Here is a 20,807-nt window from a genome sequence, read left to right on the forward strand (position 1 = left end):
TTGATTGGCACAAGTACCAATCCACACTCTCCTGCTGCTGTGCTTGCGTACAATGAGGTGTTGAAATTTGATTTTATCAAACAAGGCAGAAAGTCAAGCGGCAGCATATGAATGCAATCCTTTATATAATAAGGTGTTGAATTGTCCTTGTATTATGCATAGAGGCTGCGCGCAAACCCTAGCATCTTCGTTATTGTTATTTCCATACGAGGAGGGAAAAAAAAGAAAAAAAAAAAAGTTACCAAAGCTGCTCAGTGCTCCTGCCAAAAAAAATAAAAATAAAAGCACGTCAAAGCATGGCCAACTACTTCAAACTTTGCCTTTGACGCTGGCAAGCAAGCATCAAAACAGAATTTTGAAGTAGGGATAATTTGTACACATTTAAATTTTTACGTATTTTGATCACTATCTAATTAATCAAGGTAAATAAAATTTCTTGATTAGTCAAAATTAAGATGGTCAAAATTTTTAAATAGATGTGAATCCTACTAAAATTATGGATCTCAATCCATTTTAAATTATGAGTAATGCCAAAAGAAAAGTGAACCCATTTTGACAATTGGGTCAACCCAAATGCGTGGGGCCCAAGAAAATATTTTATCAAAATTTTAATGGAATAATTCAAATTTAAATCAAATTTAAATTAAATTTGAATGCGAATCATGTCCATAAAATAAGAAATAAATTGCTTATTTCTTGGAAATTAGAGCTAATTTTGGAGTTTCCAAAATTAACCCTTCCCTCCTAGGCCTATAAATAGAGGCTCTCATTAGGGGAAAGAAGGGGGGAAAGGGACACATTTTTTGGCTAATGGTCTTGCAAGCTTCGAGACTGCCAAATTCTCTTTTTAAAATTCTCTCTAAAGTTCCTCAAACTTAAAAAAAAGGATTATCAAGCACTCCAAACTTGTGCCAGTCCTTTCAAGTTACAAATATAAATTTGGTCTCTCTTTTCAAAGAGATCATTACAAGACTCGTTCGAGATCAAGCCGTTCAAACCCTCGATCAAGACTTTCTTCTCCAAGTTTCTCCATTCAAAGACTTGAAGAAATTCATCAACTTGTCTAGTTCAACAACAAACTTTTTTCGGAAATCGAATTAGAGGATCCACTCTTTTGTAATAGAGCAAACTACAGAGGATTGTATCCATTTATTATAATGAATCAAATTAATTATTTGTGCATTTATTTCGCGTCTTAATTGCAGGATAGGAAAATTTGTGTTTACACTCATATCCTTTGAACACCATCAACAACAACAACAACAACCATAAAGGAAGGAAATAAATAACAACAATATGAATAACATGTTCAATTGATGGTTAATGTTCACAGTGTTGATTCTTCACATCGGAGTAGGGTTCCAAATAATCAACAATGGTGATTCCGGCGAAAACAAAGCAGGAAATGGGGATTTGGACGAAGAACGGCGCAGGGACGATGAATACTGTGATGAGACGACGAAAGAGAATATAGGGAATTGACGACTAGGATTTAGGGTTTTAGAAGATTGAGAGATTTTTTGCATGATATTCGTAGAAGAGAGAGTGACTATTATTAATTCAAATATATGAAACACGGATATTGGCTTGAGGGGTTTTTGGGCTTTGTACAGTGAATAGGACCTAATGAAATACTCTAAAATGTTTTGGGTTGTATGGAATAGAACTCTTAGAAAGGAGATTTACTAAAAAAATCTCTCAAAAACAATTATAGAGCAATTTTCATATATTTTTTTCCATTTATTTTCAATGTAAAATTCTATGATCTACTATAAATCTTTTAAAATTTTATGTAAATTTCACTTCTACATCAAACCGACAAAACCAATAAAACTAACCCATAGCATACAGTCTATATCGGTTTCTCAAGCATAAAAACCGAAAGAATCAGTTCAGTGCTAAATATACACTTAACATCGACCAAACCGAACCGTTTACACCCCTTAGCCCACAGAAAACAACTCTTGATGCACGAAATGAATGTACCAATCTTTATTAAATTCCATTCTAAGGCATTAATCTGTTTGGTTTTGATTTCCAAAATTCACTTTTAAGAAAATTCTACTTTTTTGGTTTCATATTTTTTTGTTTTCACTAAATTTTTTTAATATTTTAAGTATTTATTTAAATTTTTATACACACCTAACATAAATTTACTTAAAAAGTATAATATTTGTGGAAAAAAAATCTTTAAAAAATTCACTAAATACCAAAAATATAAAAAAAATAATAATAATAATGAAAATTCAATACATGTTTCATATTTTTGTGTATTTATTAATTTTTTCAAAAATTTTTTACTATTTAGATACATCTAAGTAATGTACATCTAAAAAAATCTTAAAATTTTAAAAATATTCACTAAAAACAGAAAAAAAAAATGAAAAACGAAAAACGAAAAACAAAAAAGCTCAATTTTTAGGAAATTGAAACCAAACACATTGAATGGTTTCTCAAGTCAAATAAATAAGTTAATAGAAATATTAGAGTCTGAAATATTTACTTAAAAAGTTGTAGAAACAATATAAAATATATAATATAAATTCAAATCTAATGTGACGTGAGTAACATCTCGAATAAATTTGGGTTACATAATTCAATTTGTGAATAATTTTCTCAGGTTTCATAACACTATTGTAAATCAATTATAAGAGCTACCAGATTCTCTACGTCCCTCTCCTTTGTTTTTTATCCCAAACCACATCTCTAACACACGATCAGTTAGAGAAACTCGTAATATGGTAGAAATGTATAATGGTACATGGGAAAATGGGGCGTATAATAGGCAAATAAGGATTTGGTTCAAAGAAATACACGTAGTAAAAAAAAAATTCTAAAATTTTCACGCAATTTTGAAATTATGGTGTAGATTTAAATTTTGTGTGATGTAAACACACTTAGAACAAATTTGAATGACACATTAGAAATTCCCAACAAAAAAAAAAATTAAAAGTATTTTACAGGCAATCCCTCTCTTGAAAAGTGAGAACATCATCCTCTATCATTTGAGTAATTCTCAGGAACAAACTGCCAAACATTTGCATTGATATCATACACAAACCTAGTACCCCTTTGATGAAATGCACCTAATATGGTTTGCTTCCCAGGTAGCAACATTATGCAGGTATCCCTTGTCTGAGGATCAAAATTATACACATATCTTGGAACAAAATCAGCCCCTTGAAAATGGAAAGTGATTCCCAAAAAATCAAGAAATTTTGGTTTGAAAGCGTAGCAAAGTTTCAATTTATACCTCCTCCCATCAACCCTGTTGAGCTTTCCAACGTAATTATCTACAAATACTCGAATCACTTTAGCATAAGCTTTTTGAGCAATAATAGTGTACAGAGCTCCAAAGTCTACCATGAAACTACCATTTCTCAACAAAAATGAACCCTAATGAAGTCTTAGGCATCACGAGCCAACACCGATATCTATCAAGTTTAAGTAGTAATGAAAAAGGTCTAGATGTTTTAATGGGGTTGCCTGAACATTTGGTCCTCGCAGAACAAAGTCCTCACCTAACCTTAAGTAGTTCCATCATGTAAACAATAAGAGAAACGTCCATTAACTTTTTCGCACAATTGGGATATTAGGGAAACTGGCATTTAGCTCAATCCAAGTTCCCTAGAAATGGGGTTGTCTTTGATTTGATTGAAGTGAAAGCCTCGATTTTCAGTAGAACATCCAATAATCATGCAAGGAAAGAACTTGTAGGTTTGGTTCTTGAATGGCATTCAATGTATCTCAATCGAGTTGTTGCACCCGTGGGAGGGTAGTTGATCTTGTAAACACATTGCCCATTGACACATTTGTATAGCTTACAACACACACAATTCATGCAAGGAAGCTTTGCCTAGGTTGTAGAGATTCTCGAGTGATAAATTTTTGGTTTTTGGTTAAAACTATAACGACCCCAAAAATGCAAATCATGATTCCAATTAATTAATTATGTGTTAAATTTTAATTGTAAAATGAGAAATATGATTAATTTGTATGTATCTGTCTGATTCGGAAATTATCTATTGAGATTCTTATCTAGAACTTAAAATTGATGGCCTAAATGACGTCAAACACTGAAATTGGCCACATGAATAAGCTAATTAGAATTTTTAGAACCATTTGGTGAGTTCAATTAACAATTGATTCCGTATGATTAATTAAGTTGTGTTTAATTGGTCCAATGTTCTAATTATTGTAATAAGCCACTCTAATTATATATATAGAGCCTTAAGCTCATTTTTGAGCTCATTCTCTTCATTCCTTAGTGTAAAGATCTAAGAGAGACATTTTAGAGAGAGAGTGAACTCACTTTTAGAGAGAGGAAGCGTGTAATTGAAGAAGAACCTCAAAGATTTGCTTGAATTCATCAAGATTGTGCAAGAATTTAGCTAATTGAAGACTCTAGGTGAGAATTTAACCCATAATTCTTGAAGATTATGTGATTTAGAGTTGAAATCATGAATTATATGAGATGATTTGCATGTATTTAGTTAAAGAATGCCAAGTAGATGAATACGTCTTGCATGCATGAATGATTTTGTCATGATTCTTTGCTTTTGATCATGAATATGTTGTCAAAGTTGAGTTTTGGAACTATTTTATACATGCATTCAAGAATTGAGTTGTTTTGAAGTTAATCTCCACGATTTGAAAGTTAAGAAAAACAATTTGGAAAAGATTTCTACATGCAAGCATAAATATGAAAAGTTTTTCCATGTTGAGTTTGGTTTTGAGCATCTAAATTGTTATTGTAAGTTATTTGGCACATGCATGTTTTAATCATCATGTTTTACCATTTAAATTCATGTTTTGAAAAGGAATTTCTTATATGCAAGAGCTTTTAAGCTCAATTTTGAAAAATTCAAGAGGTTTTAAGCAAATGATTTGTGAATGATCTTGTATTTGAGTTTTCTAAAATGTTTTTATGATTATCAAAGTGTTTCCATGAGTTTGGAATGGTCACACAAGCTTTTAAAATGTTAAAATGCATTTTTGAAACTCAAATTTGATGTTTTGAAACCCAGAAAATTCACAGATGGCTCGAGCGATCAAGTGGTGGCTCGAGCCAACATTGCAAGCTCCCATTACTTTTGCAGTCTGCAAAAGTTGGCTCTAGCGACCAAAAGTTGGCTCGAGCGAACGATGGCTCTAGCCACCATCTCATTTTCAGCATGTTTTCAAAAGATGTTTTAAGTTCATATCTTCGTTCCCATTTCTTTTCGGGTATTCTTAGGCATGAATTATGAGTCATTAAAGATCAATAAGCTAAGAAACAACATAAGTAATTGAATTAGAAAATATATAAGACGAATCTGAGTATGTGGTTCATGTGTACAAGTTATGTAAAATGGATTGAATAAGAAATCAATGTAAGGAAAGCTAAGCCATGAATGGCCATATGAATGAGTAACAATGAGACATGTTTTGTGCTATGTACATGTGTGTTTGTAGGTCAAGACTCGAAGACAGACCAATTGTTTCTAGAAGTGTAACAACCCCGACTTGTGATTAGTCACTAATCCATGATTAAGAGTACCTAATCAGTAATTAAGAAGAAATTCTGAATTAATTGCGTGTGTATTGCATTATATGTGTTTATATCTGTTTGCTATAGGAATATATGTTTGTATTTCTGTTTTGTTCTGTAAACTGGAGGCCTTATCAACATTTGATCATGAAATTGACTTGGTTTATGTGTTATTAGGAATTTATGGGAATTTATGGTAAGTTCAATTGCAATCTGATTCGAAATGAAATAATTAGAATAAATAATGTCCAGTTGATTAACTTAATCTAAGCTTAATTAAGACTCATTAATCAAGCCTATATAAGGCTTCTATAGGTGCCTCAACTTATCTTTTTTCTTCATTTCTTGATACCAACTATGAGGAGAGAGGGAGGAAGAGAGATTTGAGCTCAAACAAGGGAATTGGAAGAAATTTGAGGGGAATTAGTTTGGAGAACAAAAGATTTGGTCTCTTAGATTTCAATATGTTTATGTTATGAACTATGATTTCTGAACATGATTATGAATCTATCTCTGTTAACTACTGAATTATGTTTTCTGTAACTGTTATGGACAACATTCATTAAAGTCCTTTACTCTGTTATTATTTACTGGGCTCCAGCTCACTATATTATTTATGTATGTAGGTCATCAGATGCGTGACCAAGCTCACTGATGATTGCCTGGACTTCTGTTTTGTCAGCCAACCTTTGTGCCTCTCGAGGAGGTTCCGAAAATAAGTCAAGTGGTCATGTTTTGTGAACTATGCTCAAGATTTTATTTTCTTTTTATGTATTCAAACAAGTTTCTATTTACCTGTATATTGGGCTGAGTTCCATTTTGGTTTTATCTATATAAGTGGATGATGTAAGACTATTGTAATTATGACGTCACGTGTATGTATATAAAGTTTGAAATTTCTGTCACATGTATGTCTACACAGCTCAATGGACTATGTATGTTTTATATATCTGCTTCCACAAGCCCCTTAATTATATGTTATTCTGTATAGAGGCCTTTGGTAATCCAATGATTACTGGCCGGTTACGACGCTAAACCCATAGGGGCAGGTTTGGGTCATGACTAGAAGCCCACTGTGAGTAACGTTATTGTAAAGATATGTTTGTACAAATTATGTTTCAAATGTTATATGATAAGTTATGATTTCTGAAATGTTATTTTGTTTCCGTGAACGAATGTCCTATTTTCGAATCTATTGTGGCATCTATAGAAAGTCCTAAGTCATGGGAGACGACATGTTAATGTAGGTCCATGACATACAAGTGATTACGAGATCTCGCTAGCCACTTGACCAAGTGGTGTTATGTTGATAATCAGTGACTGGGACCGATTACTCTAGTCGGAAGACGATATGTTATGTTCTGTTGGATGTACCATTATTATGTTCATATATGAGAATGATTATGTTATGATTCGTCTTATGATTATGAGATGTTCAGAATTCGTTCACTAACCTCTTTACATTAATGTTATTTACTGGGTTTTAGCTCACTGTTTATATATATATATAGGTGAGCGAGTGCAAAATCAAGCCTATCCGGATCTGTGTTTTGTTAGCCAACTTATGCACATCCCGTGGAGGTTTTCGAAGTGTAAAGTGATCAAGTTTTGTAAACAAGATACAAGTTTATTTTCTTTATTTGTTGGACAAGTTTTTGTATACTTTGTAAATAGGGTTAAGTCCCATTTTGGTTTATCTGTATATAAAGATGACGTAAGATTGATGTGATGATGAAGTATATAATATTTGTATATAAAGTTTAAATTTGCTCTGTCCCATATAAGTTTGCACAACTCAATGGACGTTGTATATTTTTATTTTGCTTCTGCTAGCTCCTAATATTTTGAATCTGATTAAGAGGTCTTCGGTAATCTTGGGATTATTGGCCGATCATGACACTAAACCTATGCGGACGGGTTTGGGTCGTGACAAAAACAATATTTGCAAGGCTCGCATTGTGTCCACACAAGGCCAGAACTAGTGTCCACAAGTAAGGTTATATCGGTCAATAATGGATCTAGGCGGGGCTGGAGGGGCGGCCGCACTCCCAAAAATTTGAAAAATTCATATATTATATTAGAAATTTTAAAATAACTTAAAATTATAGAAGTTCGCACCCCCAAATTTTTTGTAGATAATTTCAAAATTAAATAGAGTAGCCCCTCTAATTTTTTAAAATATAAAGTAGCCCCCCCCAAAGACATAATCCTAGATCCGTTCCTGACATCGGTGCTTGGATGTCTAATACGTATGGTAGTCAAATAAAAGGAGTCTGGATGATTAATTGGTAATTGGAGGTTGTTGGGGTTCATTGTTTTATTGTCATGAATTGAAATCGATGCCAAATGGTTTGGCCTCAATTTAGAGAATTCAACTAACAATTTAGTCAATTTGGTTATTGCCAAACGAGACTTTAGTCTTTACGAGCTAAGTAAGGCTTCCAATGTAGAAAGGAGATTATGGGTGGTCTTTTGCAATGAGCTTTAAGTTAAATCCAATAGGTTCTGAAGTGGTGAAATGGAGTTGGAAAAAGATGGTTATAGGCAAAAGAAAAGAGGGGTGTATGAAAAGCTATAACTATGGCCATTTGCTATTGCTGAAAAGTGTTGGATTAGAAGTGAACACATACTTATAGAATAGTGAAGGAAGAAGCATAGATGATACAATTAACTAGCTCTTTCTAGATTGGTAACATATAGTAAATGAAGATTACATGTTTGAGTTTTGTATAGGGTGATGAGATCAACCTTTAATCCTATCTTTTTGTTTGATGTTAGAATTTTAATTTTCTTTTTAAAAAAGAGAGATGCAAAATCTTTTGCATAAATCTATAGAGATTTGGTCTCTTTACATGTGCAAAATATCATTGAACGAGTAATGTTGCTTTTAAGGTATAGTTTAGTGATAGAAATGTTAATTGTTATCGCATTTATTTTATAAAGTTGTTATATATCATATTAAAAAAAGAATATTTAGTTTATCACCTCTAAAAATTACTCCTAATGATGTGTCTAACAAGTGTCAAATTTTAATTTATCAAATATTCTATCATTTGGGGTCTAACCTCAATGTAACATCATTAGAAGTGGTAAATTATGGTTAAAAAAATAAAGGGACTTATCATAAAAAGTGAATAATTCAATATTGCAGTAATATTTAGCAATTTCTATGAACAGAGTATTCTAAATCGTGTGGTCTTAATTATTATAGATAAAATTTGATCACTCAATTGTCAGAATTTATATATCTCATTAGGTGATTGTAGGTTCAACTCCTCATATTTCAAAAAAAAAAAGTTTGGCTTGTCTCTAGTTAAAAGTTAAACTAGATCATACAGTTGAGATCTCTAACTGGTAAAAGTCATTAAATGAAAAATTATTACCGGTCAAAATTTATGAAAATATGGCCTAATTGAATTTTTTCAAAAACACTTGCCGATAAGAGTCTTCTGTTTAATGACTTTTATCGGTTAAAGACCTCAACTGTTTGGTCTGTTGAAATTTGAACCAGATACAAAGCATTCTATTTCAAAAAAACCAAAAAAAAAAAAAAAATGCAAGATGAAAGTAATCTTTAGTAAACAAAAGCAAAACATAAACACAAGATAAAAGTAATCTTTTGTTACTTTATATGGAAAATTTCAATTATACATTTTAAAATATCACTCAAAAATCAATTCAACTCTTATTATTTTAATAATATCAAGTGTACATTTAAATTATAGGTAATTGTATTTGCACAACACTCTTTTTCTCAGTACCCACTATCTTTTTAATTTTTTTATTACATTTTTGCCCCTTAACCAAATTACACTTTTGGACAATGCTAATTTCTCATTACATGCGTATACCCTACTACCATTTACCACTCATAGTAGCCATTGCCGCACATCCAGCTCCAACGTTAGCCTTGTTGCCTCTTTGCATCCTCTCAACGCCACCTTCATCACCTCTTCGCATCTTTCCCAACGACACCTTCTCTCTCTCAGCCACCCTCATGCCTCCCTACCTTCATCCATCTTCTCTGTTCTTGAAACCCTAGATCTCTTTCTCTCTCTCATACGTCTGCGCAACTATGGATTGCAATTCTCTCTCTTGCTGGGATTTGGGAGTCGCGATTGGTAAGGTTATGGCGATGGTGCGTTGCGGTAGTGAAAGGCTACTGGGGTGGTGGGTCATGGGTTAAAACCTATAATTCTAAGTGAGAATGCAGGTCGTGGTGGTTGGGGTTGGTAAGGGCGGTCGGAGCTAGAGAATAATGGAAGAACGAAAAAAAAGGAGAAAAAGGAAGCAGGTGAAAGAGGCTACAACGAAATGGGAAGAAAAAGCAATGACTGGAGAAGAAGGGAGACAGGTGTATTGAGATAAAATAAAATATTCAAACTAGTATGAGGTGTGAGTTGAGCAAATAGTGTGTACTAAGAAAATGATAATATATAAATAGAATTTCCTTTAAATTATTTGATTTTGGATTAATTTTAATCTATCACCAGCTAGGGGTGTACGAGTGTCAGTTGCGGCCACGGAACCTCCAATCCGCCATCCGTCTGCCAGATTGGCGGATTGGAAAAAATCAATCCACATCCAACCGCCAATCCAACGGATGTGGATTGAGCAGATTGGCGGATGGATGCGAATCGGTTTAACAGTTTAAAATTTTATATATTTTTAACATAATTCAACTTGTACACTCCCTCAATATATATATATATATATATTACACTCAATAACTTAAAAAAAAGTATTATAATCATCGCGTATCTCATCCAAAGAAAGAAAGTTTGAAATTTTAGAATATTACAATCACTAAATGTCTCAACTACATATTACAATCACAACATGCCGTATTCACATAAAGTATTACAATTTGTGGTTCTTAAAATATAAAAACAATTCAAACCACCAAAACCATGAACAGAACAGTAGTAGATATTATATGCCTCTCTATTATTATATCTATATCTGTTTTTGAAAATAAAAACTAACCAGCATATATAATCTTTTTTATTTATTATTTTTAGAGTTAGATTTAAAATCCCAAAAATATAGATAAATAATTCATTTATTTTTTTCAATTCAAAAAATATATTCAAGTTGAAAACTCTTTTTCAACAGAACATATTCAACAGAATGTATAATCTCTTTTTCAATCAAAAACACAAACAGAATATCTAAATAAATTGAAAATATAAAATCTTACAAATTATTAGGGGTGTTCGCGGTTTGGCGGTTCGGTTGAGACCAAAGGAATTTTAAATCCGCAATCCGTTTAAAACTAAATAGATTGAAAAAAATCAATCCGTAACCTTCCGTTCATCATCACACATCCGTCCAAAATGTGATAGGTTGGTTCAGTTCGACCATTTAAACGGATCGATATATCCGCTATTGACCCTATCACCAGCTATCATTTACAATGAAACAGATTTTGTAATCTCATTTTACTGTCTAAAATATCATTTCGTATCATGAATATTTTAAAAAAATAATTAAATATCTAATAAACAAAATATTAATTAAAAAAAATGCGATAAATTTTCCCCAACGACGACAACGCGGACGGTGTAACAGTCTGCGAGAGTTCTCTCGCGAAGAGCTCAGTTCAAAAGAATTCAAACCCTAACCCTAGTCTGGACAGCAGTCTCTCTCTCTCTCTCTCTCTCTCTCTCTCTCGCTCTCTGTGTATATTATTTATGTATGTATGTATGTATGTATGTATGTTTGAAGGCATCGGCAATTTCGTCTGCACGCAGTGAAATAGACTCATTTCTAAGGCAAATGTAAGAAAAGAAAACCTCTTCTCAGGGGCTTCCAATTTATTCGTAATTCTGGATTTCTGTCTTTGTTTGATTCATCTTCTGTTGTTCAGTAATGTGTTTAGATAAAACTGTTTTTTTTTTAGTGGTTTATTTTATACTCTTGTCTATTGGGATTGATTTGGACAATACATATATACCCTTTTTGCTTATGTATCGCAACAACATGTCTATGCAATAAATTTAGAAATTTTAACTTCTTTTTTTTTTTTTGGATTAAAAGGAATTTCCATTAACCTTGAATAAAATTATAAATCAGTGTTGGAGCAATGATCTTGCAATGCTTTTCACTGCAGCTTGATGTATCAGTGAAGGTTCAACGGCCTTAGATTTATTTTTAGACCACAAATTTCAAAACCACAACATTTTGGGGGTAAATATTCGGGTAGTATAGGGTAAAAGCATTGCAAACATGAGTATGGCAAAGGATCCTAATCTGGGTATAAGACCCCTCTAGCATCATCATAGGGTTTGATTATTAATAAATATTGGAATAGAAGAAATGTTTTGAAACTCTGCCTCCTACTGATCTCCTAAATTGGCTATAATATTGGCACACTTGATCGCCTCCCTATAGACACAGCTAATTTAGGGATAAGATTATTGAGTTGATGACAAAGGTACGGCTGATATTATAGGGATTGATTGACAAATGCATAGTTGGTGCTATAGGGATTGGCGACTTATGATCTCTTGCACCATTTTTAATTATAAAACGTGCAAATCTTTGGTTATTCGCATGATCAATTTGCTCTTTGTTATGAGTTCTATATAATTTCCTTCACATACCTCATGGTTAATGACTTTTACATCCCTGTTTTTAGGCGGTGATTGCAAAAGAAAACAAAAAAAATGGATGATTATGTGTTGTCACCTTCTTCCAAAAAACAAAAGCTTTCGGACGAACATAATATGGGTGAGGGCATTGATATGATGAGCAGCTTGCCGGAAAATGTTCTCCATCACATCCTCTCATTCCTCACAACCAAAGAGGCCATACAAACATCCATATTATCAAGAAGATGGCAATATTTATGGACCTCTATTTCCAACATTGATTTGAATGATATGTCTTCTTGGTCTAACAGAAAGAAAGATAAGGGCAAGAAGCAAGATCGTTATCCAATGTGTAGGAGTTCCTTCTTGGATTTTGTGGAAAGAGTTCTCCTTCTTCATGATGCTTCAGATATTAAAAGACTTCGTCTTAGGTTCACTGTGGTTGTGAATTCATCACGTCTTAATTCATGGATCTCTGCTGCTGTAAGGCATAATGTTGAAGAGCTTGATCTGTCCCTACCTATGCAAACCCGCTTTGTCTTGCCTTGTTGCCTTTTTACTTGTGATTCCCTAGTTGTATTGAAGTTATTTATGGACTGTACCACCTATTTTCATTCACTTCTCAAACCTCAAGACCTTGCATCTTTCTGCGGTTACATTTTCAGATGACAATTCCACACAACAACTTTTCTTTAGTTGTCCAGTGCTTCAAGAGTTGGAATTATTGTATTGTGGATGGAAGAATTTAAAGACTATCACCATTTCTATTCCCACACTAAAGAGACTGGCTATTGAAAATGAACTATTGCGGGACGATGCACTCAGTTGTGTGACCAAAATTTGTGCTGCAAATCTCATCTCGCTAAAATGCACAACTAACCAGAAAGTTGACTTCCATCTATGTAACCTATCTTCGGTAGTTGAAGCACATATTGACCTTCTATATAGATTTTCAATGCAGCAAGAAGTTGCCTCTTGTGCAATCAACTTGGTTACTGGGATTTGCAATGTTGAAACTTTAACGATATCAAACAATACCTTGGTATGTTAGCTTCTATTGTTTTCAACACTAATTAGCTTCTCTTGTTTGTGCCCCTTCGCAGTACTAATTAGTTTGTATTCTCTGGTGCCAAGTCTCTCATGTGTGTTGAAAATGTCTTGGATCATCTTCCTACATTTGACAATATGAGCTGTTTGGAGCTGAATGAAGAATTTCCTGGTTGTTTAAACGGAGCTTTGATGGTCTTACTTGAAAAATCGCCAAAGCTAGAGTTTCTTGATTTTGACATGGTACATCTCTGAACACCCATGATTTGGTCTATTTCTCTCTTATCACTTCACTTCTGATTTGGTATATATCTTTGATATCCAAAGGCAGTTGCTAAATTGATTTCACTGAATTTTTGTAAATTGGCACTTTTCATATAGGGCTTCGAGCCAAATGCTAGTTTCGATGAGGTTGATTTGATATTGGAAAGAGTACCTTCATGTTTCACGTCTTGCCTCAAAACGATTAGCATCACATGTTTTAAAGGGACGCCGGCAGAGTTTCATATGCTAAGATTTTTGTTGAAGAATGCAACCGTTTTGGAGGAGATGCTGATATGCTGCTCAGGTAATTCGCCAACAGATACAAATCCAGAGGAGCTTAGCTACACATACAGATGCTTCCTAGAGGCTCAGAAAACTGTGTTACGAAGTTGCTTTGATACTTTTGTGAGACTTCCTAGGAAACTCTCAATGTTTTACCAAAGATTGTTTCATGGTTGAGAATTGGGTAATAGATAACTTTTAATAAAGAGACTCCCAATGAACATGTTTTCTTTTTGTTTTGCTGTGGTAGATGTCTGAACAATCCATAATTCAGTTATCTTGTTGCTTGCAGAGAATATTTAGCATTCAAATATCTGATTGAATGTGAGATTTTAACAAATTCCTAATTCTAGTTCCTTTCCAGAGCTAAAGGCGAAGATCGAACAAAACCAACTACTGGTAAAGGCACAGCCCTTTTGACTAATTTCCTGACCTATCTAATTTTGTTACCTTTGAAGTTGAACCATTACCAAACCTGACAAGAAGTTTTGCAACGTGTTTTGTCACTTGAACTGCATCTTCTTATTGTGTGGACTCATCCATAAGCCCCTTCTAAAAAGAATCATTATACAGAACCAATAATGATTCATTTCCCTTTTTCCTCCACCCCTTTGACCCCCTCTCTTTCTCATTGATTACATTTTTTTTTCTTTTTCTTTTTTTTCCTACTCCTCCAATCACCACCCGTCACGTGGCAAAGGGGTGAGGGATAACCCCCAAAAGGGGGTCCCAAGCATTATTCTATACAGAACTATTATGCAGAAGGAAAATGTTTTTTCCTCCGAAATTTTCGGCCCCGAATCCCCCTAATAACAAACGACGTCGTTTTGCAAATATATATTATTTTTTTGGAAAATGCATGAGATGGTGACCTTGCACCCTTGCGTTGCGACGGTGACCTTCCCCCTTCTCTCTCTCTCTCTCTCTCTCTCTCTCTCTCTCTCTCACTTCTTTTTTTTTTTTTTTTTTTCTGGCTCTGAAGATGAAGATGATGTGTTGATGATTGTGATGCCGATGAAGATGTTGTTGTTGTTGATTTTGTTGTTGATTTTTTTTTTTTTCCTGTTAGATCCAGTCCAGATCTGAAGGGGGCTGATTTTCTGGCTCTGATTTTTTTTTTTCTGGCTCTAATTTTTTTTTCCTGTTGAACAACATCATAATGAATTCGTTTGAACAATATACAACAACATCAATATTGGCTGATGATGTGCTTCTTCTTCTTCTCTCCTTTTTCTTCTTCTTTCTCTTCCTCTTCTGCCTGTTCTTCACAAACGAGAAGGGAAAATGGATTAAAAAAAAAAAATCCCAAAACGTCATCGTTTTGAGATTTTCATGCCATTCCGGAGCTTCTAATTCGAGCTATATGTAGCACGATTGTACACAGAATCAGGTAGCTTTTTGTGGAAGTTTCATTTCCAGTCAAAACACCTACTATTGTTTTCATTATTTCACAAATGTCATTGATGTATCATTCTAATTTTTATTTTATTTTTTAGATAAATTATAAATATACCTCTTGAGATTTATTTAAAATACAGATTAGTCCGTGTGGTTTGAGAATTTACAAATATTCGTTTATTAAAAAATTTTATTTAACAGAATTAACTGAAAATAAAATTCATAATTACTCTCCTATATAATAATAAAATTACTTAAATTATTAATTGAAACATATTTTAACATCATTAAAAATTGTTAATTGATTAATGATTTATTAATAAAATGGGCAATTTGTTATAAAATTAAAAACCTCAGGAGATGGAATGTAATTTTTAAAATTATAGGGAACGATTCGTATTTTAATAAAATTTCAAGAGATGTATTTATAATTTACTCTTTATTTTTTCTTTTATTATTATTATTATTTTTTTTTGTAAGGATTGTATGTTTGCAAATCAATTTTCCTTCTGCAAGTGTGTAGAGGCTATGTTTGGGATAATCTTTTTTGGCTATTTTAGTCAGACAAAATAGATTAAAAAGTCAATAAGATAAAATGTCGCATCTAAACTATAATCATTTTATTTTTTCTCTCACAAAAAGTAAAAAGGTCAAAAAAAATTTGTAGGTCAAAAAAATTTTATTTCAAATGAAATTTTTTAATCTCAAATTAAAAGATCTAACAGACATTCTAAACGAAGGCTGAGTGTCTTTCACAGCAGGAGCTGCATTACAAACATGACTCCGTGTGGCAGTAGCGCAGAGGAGCAAAATACAAGGCTAAGAATGACATAATGGTGAATGTAATATATATATTTTTTATTTAAGATAATTAAAATTTTATATTTTTATTTCATAATCATTAGATATGTAATGAAAATTTTTCACTATATATATGGAATGGAGAGGATCACAATCATATATATACAGGGCCGGCCCTGCCCTAAGGCAGGTAAGGCTTGTGCCTTAGGTCCCATATTTTGACCCAAAAATAGGACCCCAAATTTAAAAAATTATTATAGGTTCAACTTTTTTTTTTTTTTTTTGGTTTTAAGATCAATTTAAAGGGCCCCAAATGTTTTATTGGGCTCATGTATAATTTAGCCCATATTTATTTATAAATGTGTTTAGCCCATATTTACTAAAATGAAAATACATAAATAAATAAATAAAAAACAATAAGGCCCCTAAATTTGGTAAAACATATAAACATATATAACATAGGGCCCCTAAATTTGGCCCAAAAATAGGGTCCCTAAATTTGATAAAATATTATAGGCTCAATGTTTTTTTTTTTTTGGTTTTAGGATCAATTTAAAGGGTCCCAAAATATTTTTTTGGGTCCATGTATGATTTACTCCATATTTATTTATAAATGTAGTTTGGTCCATATTTATTAAAATGAAAATATATATTAAAAAAAAAGTTTTTGGGCTCAAGAAAAATAATACATACAATATATGGGCTCTATTTTTTATATTTTTTATTTTTACCTTTTTTATCTATTAGATTTTAGTGGAATAAATAATTTTGCTCAAATTTTTTTACCTAGGTCTTTATCAATTTTAATTGAATAATTTTTTTCTAATTTTTTTGTTCTAATTTTGTTTTATTAAATTGTTTTATTTATAATTTTAATGATTATATGTGTAAGTAAATTTTTTTATGGTTACAAACAAATAAAAAAATTATAACTTATCGTTTTATTCATGAATTTTTTTTCAATATAAAAGGGCCCCATTTCCGAAATTTGCCTTAGGCCCCGACGAACTCAGGGCCGGCCCTGTATATATATATATATATATATATATATATATATATATGAGTAAATTACACTGACACTCCTTGAAATTTCTGTTTAATAAAATCCACTTCTCACGTTTGAAAAATTATACTTATAACCTATCAGATTAAAATGACATATTTTTCATTTATCCTTTATATATATAAAATAATAAAATGATATTGATATTTTATTCATGTCATTTCAAGAGAAATAGCAATCAGCTTTTTTTGTTTAAATCACACAAAAAATTGAGTTTTTTTTTTTTGCATGTATTTTTATTTTTATTGAATTTTTTTAATATTTTAAGTATTTTTTTTATTTTTGTAGATACTCTTAATCTAGATATATTTAAGAAATGTAATATTTTGTGATTTTTTTTTTTAAATTCACCAAATACAAAAAAAAATTAAAAATTAAAAATCAAAAAAAACACAAAAACTCAATTGGTAATACTGTAATAAATGTAGGTAAATATACAAGAAAGAAAAATGATGGTGGAAATAAAAATAAAAAATTCTACTCATATATAAAACATTATACAAAAAAAATATAAAAATGTTCTGATAGTGATGTTGTTATAAATATAAATCAAATTTATGGGTGTTTTGTTTTAAAGTGAAAGGTCGCCATTAAATTATATTCAGTGTGTTTAGTTTGAGTTTTCTGGATTAAGTTTTTTGAAAACTGAGTTTTTTTATTTTTATATTCTTTTTTTTTTAGTGAATATTTTTTAAATTTTAAATATTTTTTTTACTTTTTTAGATGCACCTTAGTTAGATGTATCTAAAAAATAAAAAATTTATGAAAAAATATTTTAAAAAATTAATAAATACATAAAAATACAAAAAATATACTGAATTCTTGTATATTTTTTTTGTATTTTTGGTATTTAGTGAATTTTTAAAAGATTATTTTTACAATTTTTTTAGTTTTTAGGTTTATTTATGTTAGTTGGGTCTAAAAAGTAAAAAAATTACTTAAAATATTAAAAAAAATCAGTAAAAACAAAAAAAAAATACGGAAAATAAGAATATAGAATTTTCTGAAAAGTGTTTTCTGAAAAATGAAAACAAGCAAGCTGATTATTATGTTTGAAAATTTTATATAAAATTCATGTTCATATAGAATTTCCCTCCAAAGAATAATTTGTAATAAAATTACGAACTTCAGAAAGGATAATGTAATTTTTTAAACGTTAAAAAATATTTATATTAAATAGAAACCTCAGGCATGTCAGTGTAATTTACCCTCTATATATATATTTAAAGAGAATAGAAATGAGTGAAGCTGTGAGTATAAAAAAAATAAATTAATAAGTACTATATATGTTTGTGTGTATATATATATATATATCTATCAAGGTTCTGAAAGTGGTTGCGGTTGCCGTAACGGTGGCAGTGGTGCGGTTGCGGTTGCGGTTGCGGTTGCGGGGTGTAAAGGCCGTAGTGTAACGGCTGCGGTAACCGAAACTGTGAATTTTTTTATTTTTCGCACAATTTGAAAAAAGCTTACCGATACGCATATTTTTTTTCCATGATCATATTTATTGGGTTAAAAATAAATATTGATCAATTTTTGTAAATTTTTAAGTATGATCCAATATATTTCATATTTTTAAATCACTATAAACTGAGTTTTTTACCTTTTATTTCAATAATTAATGACTTTATATTACATAAAAAATCAATCACTAACTATTATATATAAGATAAACAATGACAAAAATAAGAGAATAAATAAGCAAAAATGCTAGAGGCCCCAAAAATTCTACCAAAAATTTTACCAAATGTCTCACATGGGTGTGGGACCCACATGGGACCCACATTGTGTGGGTCCCACACCCATGTGAGACATTTGGTAAAATTTTTGGTAGAATATTTGGGGTCTCTAGCATTACTCATAAATAAGAGCCTCAATATATATATATATATATATATATATATATATATACATATTTTAATCAAGTTAAATAGATAATGACCACACTTATTATTATTTGTTTTTTCAAACAATATATAGATAGACACACACAAACAAAATGATTGAGTGATAGCAGCTGAATAGAATAGCATAGGTCTTACAGTTTCAACAAATCAATAACATGTTTTTCATCTTCCCTCTTCTCTCTCTATTTCTTGCTCCTCCATTTTCTCTCTTTATCTTCCCTCTTCTCTCTATCCTTCTTCCCCATTTTTAGCTCTTTTTTTTGTACTTTTTCGAAAAAAACAGTTTGGAACCGTTACGTAACGGTGCGTAACAGGCCATTACGGCTGTTACGGCACCGTTACGGCCGCTACGGCACCGTTACGGCCGCTACGGCTGACACACCTGTGAATCTCAATCACACTGCAAAAGCGGCCGTAACAGGTGGCGGTAACCGCCAAAACCGTTACGTAACGGCGTTACGTAGCGGTTGCGACCGTTTTTTAAAACCTTGATATCTATAAACTTATATATAGGGGAGAGTTAGTATTTGTTACAGTATAATATGACTTTCAGTTTTCTTTTCACTTTTGCCCCTATTTTTGTGTCGTGTTTTCTTCTTTTTTCTATTTTCTCTATTGTTTGCTTGGAATATTTCATAATTTTTATATTTTGTTTATAATTTTTGTCTCATTTGATAACACTAATAAATCAATTTTTTAATAAAAAAATTCACTAATTGTGTTTGATTGCAATTTTAGATTATAATTTATTGTATTTTTTCAACTAATTTGAAAAATTAAAAAATGATATATTTTTAAGTTGTAAAATATAATTTTTGAAACTTATTTGAGACTCTTAATTTATATAGACAAAATAACTCTGTATAATCAAATAAGTTTAACCTCTTTTTTTAAACAAAATATAAAAAGTTATATCAAACAAATTTACAATTTATTTTAATTTTTTGAAACTAATAATCTAAAACGTTATAATCATAAAAACTCGGTTACATGTGATGCCAAATTAAGTCATTATTTGTCAATACTCTAGTCATAATAAATATGAGTGAGAACCTATTAAATCACTATGACATATGAAATGATAATAAAATATTGTACATAATTTGTCATATTAATATTTAGTGTTATTCAATGATGACAAATAATATCCAAATATTTTTTTTGAGCTGATTTTACAAATACTTATAGTCAAGTTTTAAATTTTTTACTTCTTATGATAAGGTTATTATTGCTAGAAAAAATTAAGTGCGTGCTGGATAGGACAATACCACATGTTGCTTTAAGTAAATAAGAATTTTATAGAAGTGTTTAGAGATTAAAAGTGTCAAATATTATTACATAGGCAGTCACTTAAAAAATAATATATTTGTTGAAGATATTTTTGTGTCACTTCAAATTATTTTTCCTTTTTATCCAATTAATAGTAAACAAATAATTCAATTTTTTTTAGGGCATCCTAATCAAACATAATGCAATAATCTCCCATTCTTATTTGAGAATAATGATATACAAATAGAATTGGGAAAATTATAATAAAATAAAATAAATAAAACCTAGAGTTTGAACTTTTCGATTTTTTTCTTTTTTTTTTTCTTTTAACCTAGAGTTTAAACCTTTTAAACTCCAATTGTTGTTCGAACCTAGAGTTTGAATTTTATAACAAAATAAATTATGAATTTTTAATTTTACCAATTTAAATCATAAACTTTTGATTTACTTTCAATTTAAACTATTTATCTATGTTTGTCAAGTAAAATAAATGAATATATATATATTAGTCATCATATTCGACAGAAATTATATTTTAGATATTTTCTACATACTTTCATTGAGTTTAATGACTAAATATAATTTTTTATATCCGTTTTTATTTAACAAAAATAGACAAATATTTTAAATTGAAAACAAAACAAAGATTAGAA

The 20,807-nt window shown here is 31.0% G+C and overlaps 2 protein-coding genes across 2 annotated transcripts; one reads left to right on the plus strand and one right to left on the minus strand.

Annotated features, from left to right (window-relative positions):
- Nucleotides 1-2,991: 2,991 nt before the first annotated feature.
- Nucleotides 2,992-3,366, minus strand: LOC145796213 (uncharacterized). Its single transcript, XM_082881250.1, has one exon. The coding sequence runs from the start codon at nucleotides 3,364-3,366 to the stop codon at nucleotides 2,992-2,994; it is 375 nt and encodes a 124-aa protein (XP_082737376.1).
- Nucleotides 3,367-12,198: 8,832 nt separating this feature from the next.
- On the plus strand, nucleotides 12,199-14,018 carry LOC114317597 (F-box/LRR-repeat protein At4g14103). Its single transcript, XM_082881251.1, has 4 exons — nucleotides 12,199-12,611; nucleotides 12,709-13,165; nucleotides 13,258-13,413; nucleotides 13,552-14,018. Exons 1-4 carry the CDS (start codon nucleotides 12,199-12,201, stop codon nucleotides 13,891-13,893), a joined length of 1,368 nt encoding a protein of 455 aa, XP_082737377.1. The 3' UTR covers nucleotides 13,894-14,018.
- Nucleotides 14,019-20,807: the final 6,789 nt, after the last annotated feature.

This window comes from Camellia sinensis, chromosome 7, assembly GCF_055761805.1.
Source record: "Camellia sinensis isolate YWXY chromosome 7, ASM5576180v1, whole genome shotgun sequence".
Lineage (NCBI taxonomy): Eukaryota > Viridiplantae > Streptophyta > Magnoliopsida > Ericales > Theaceae > Camellia > Camellia sinensis.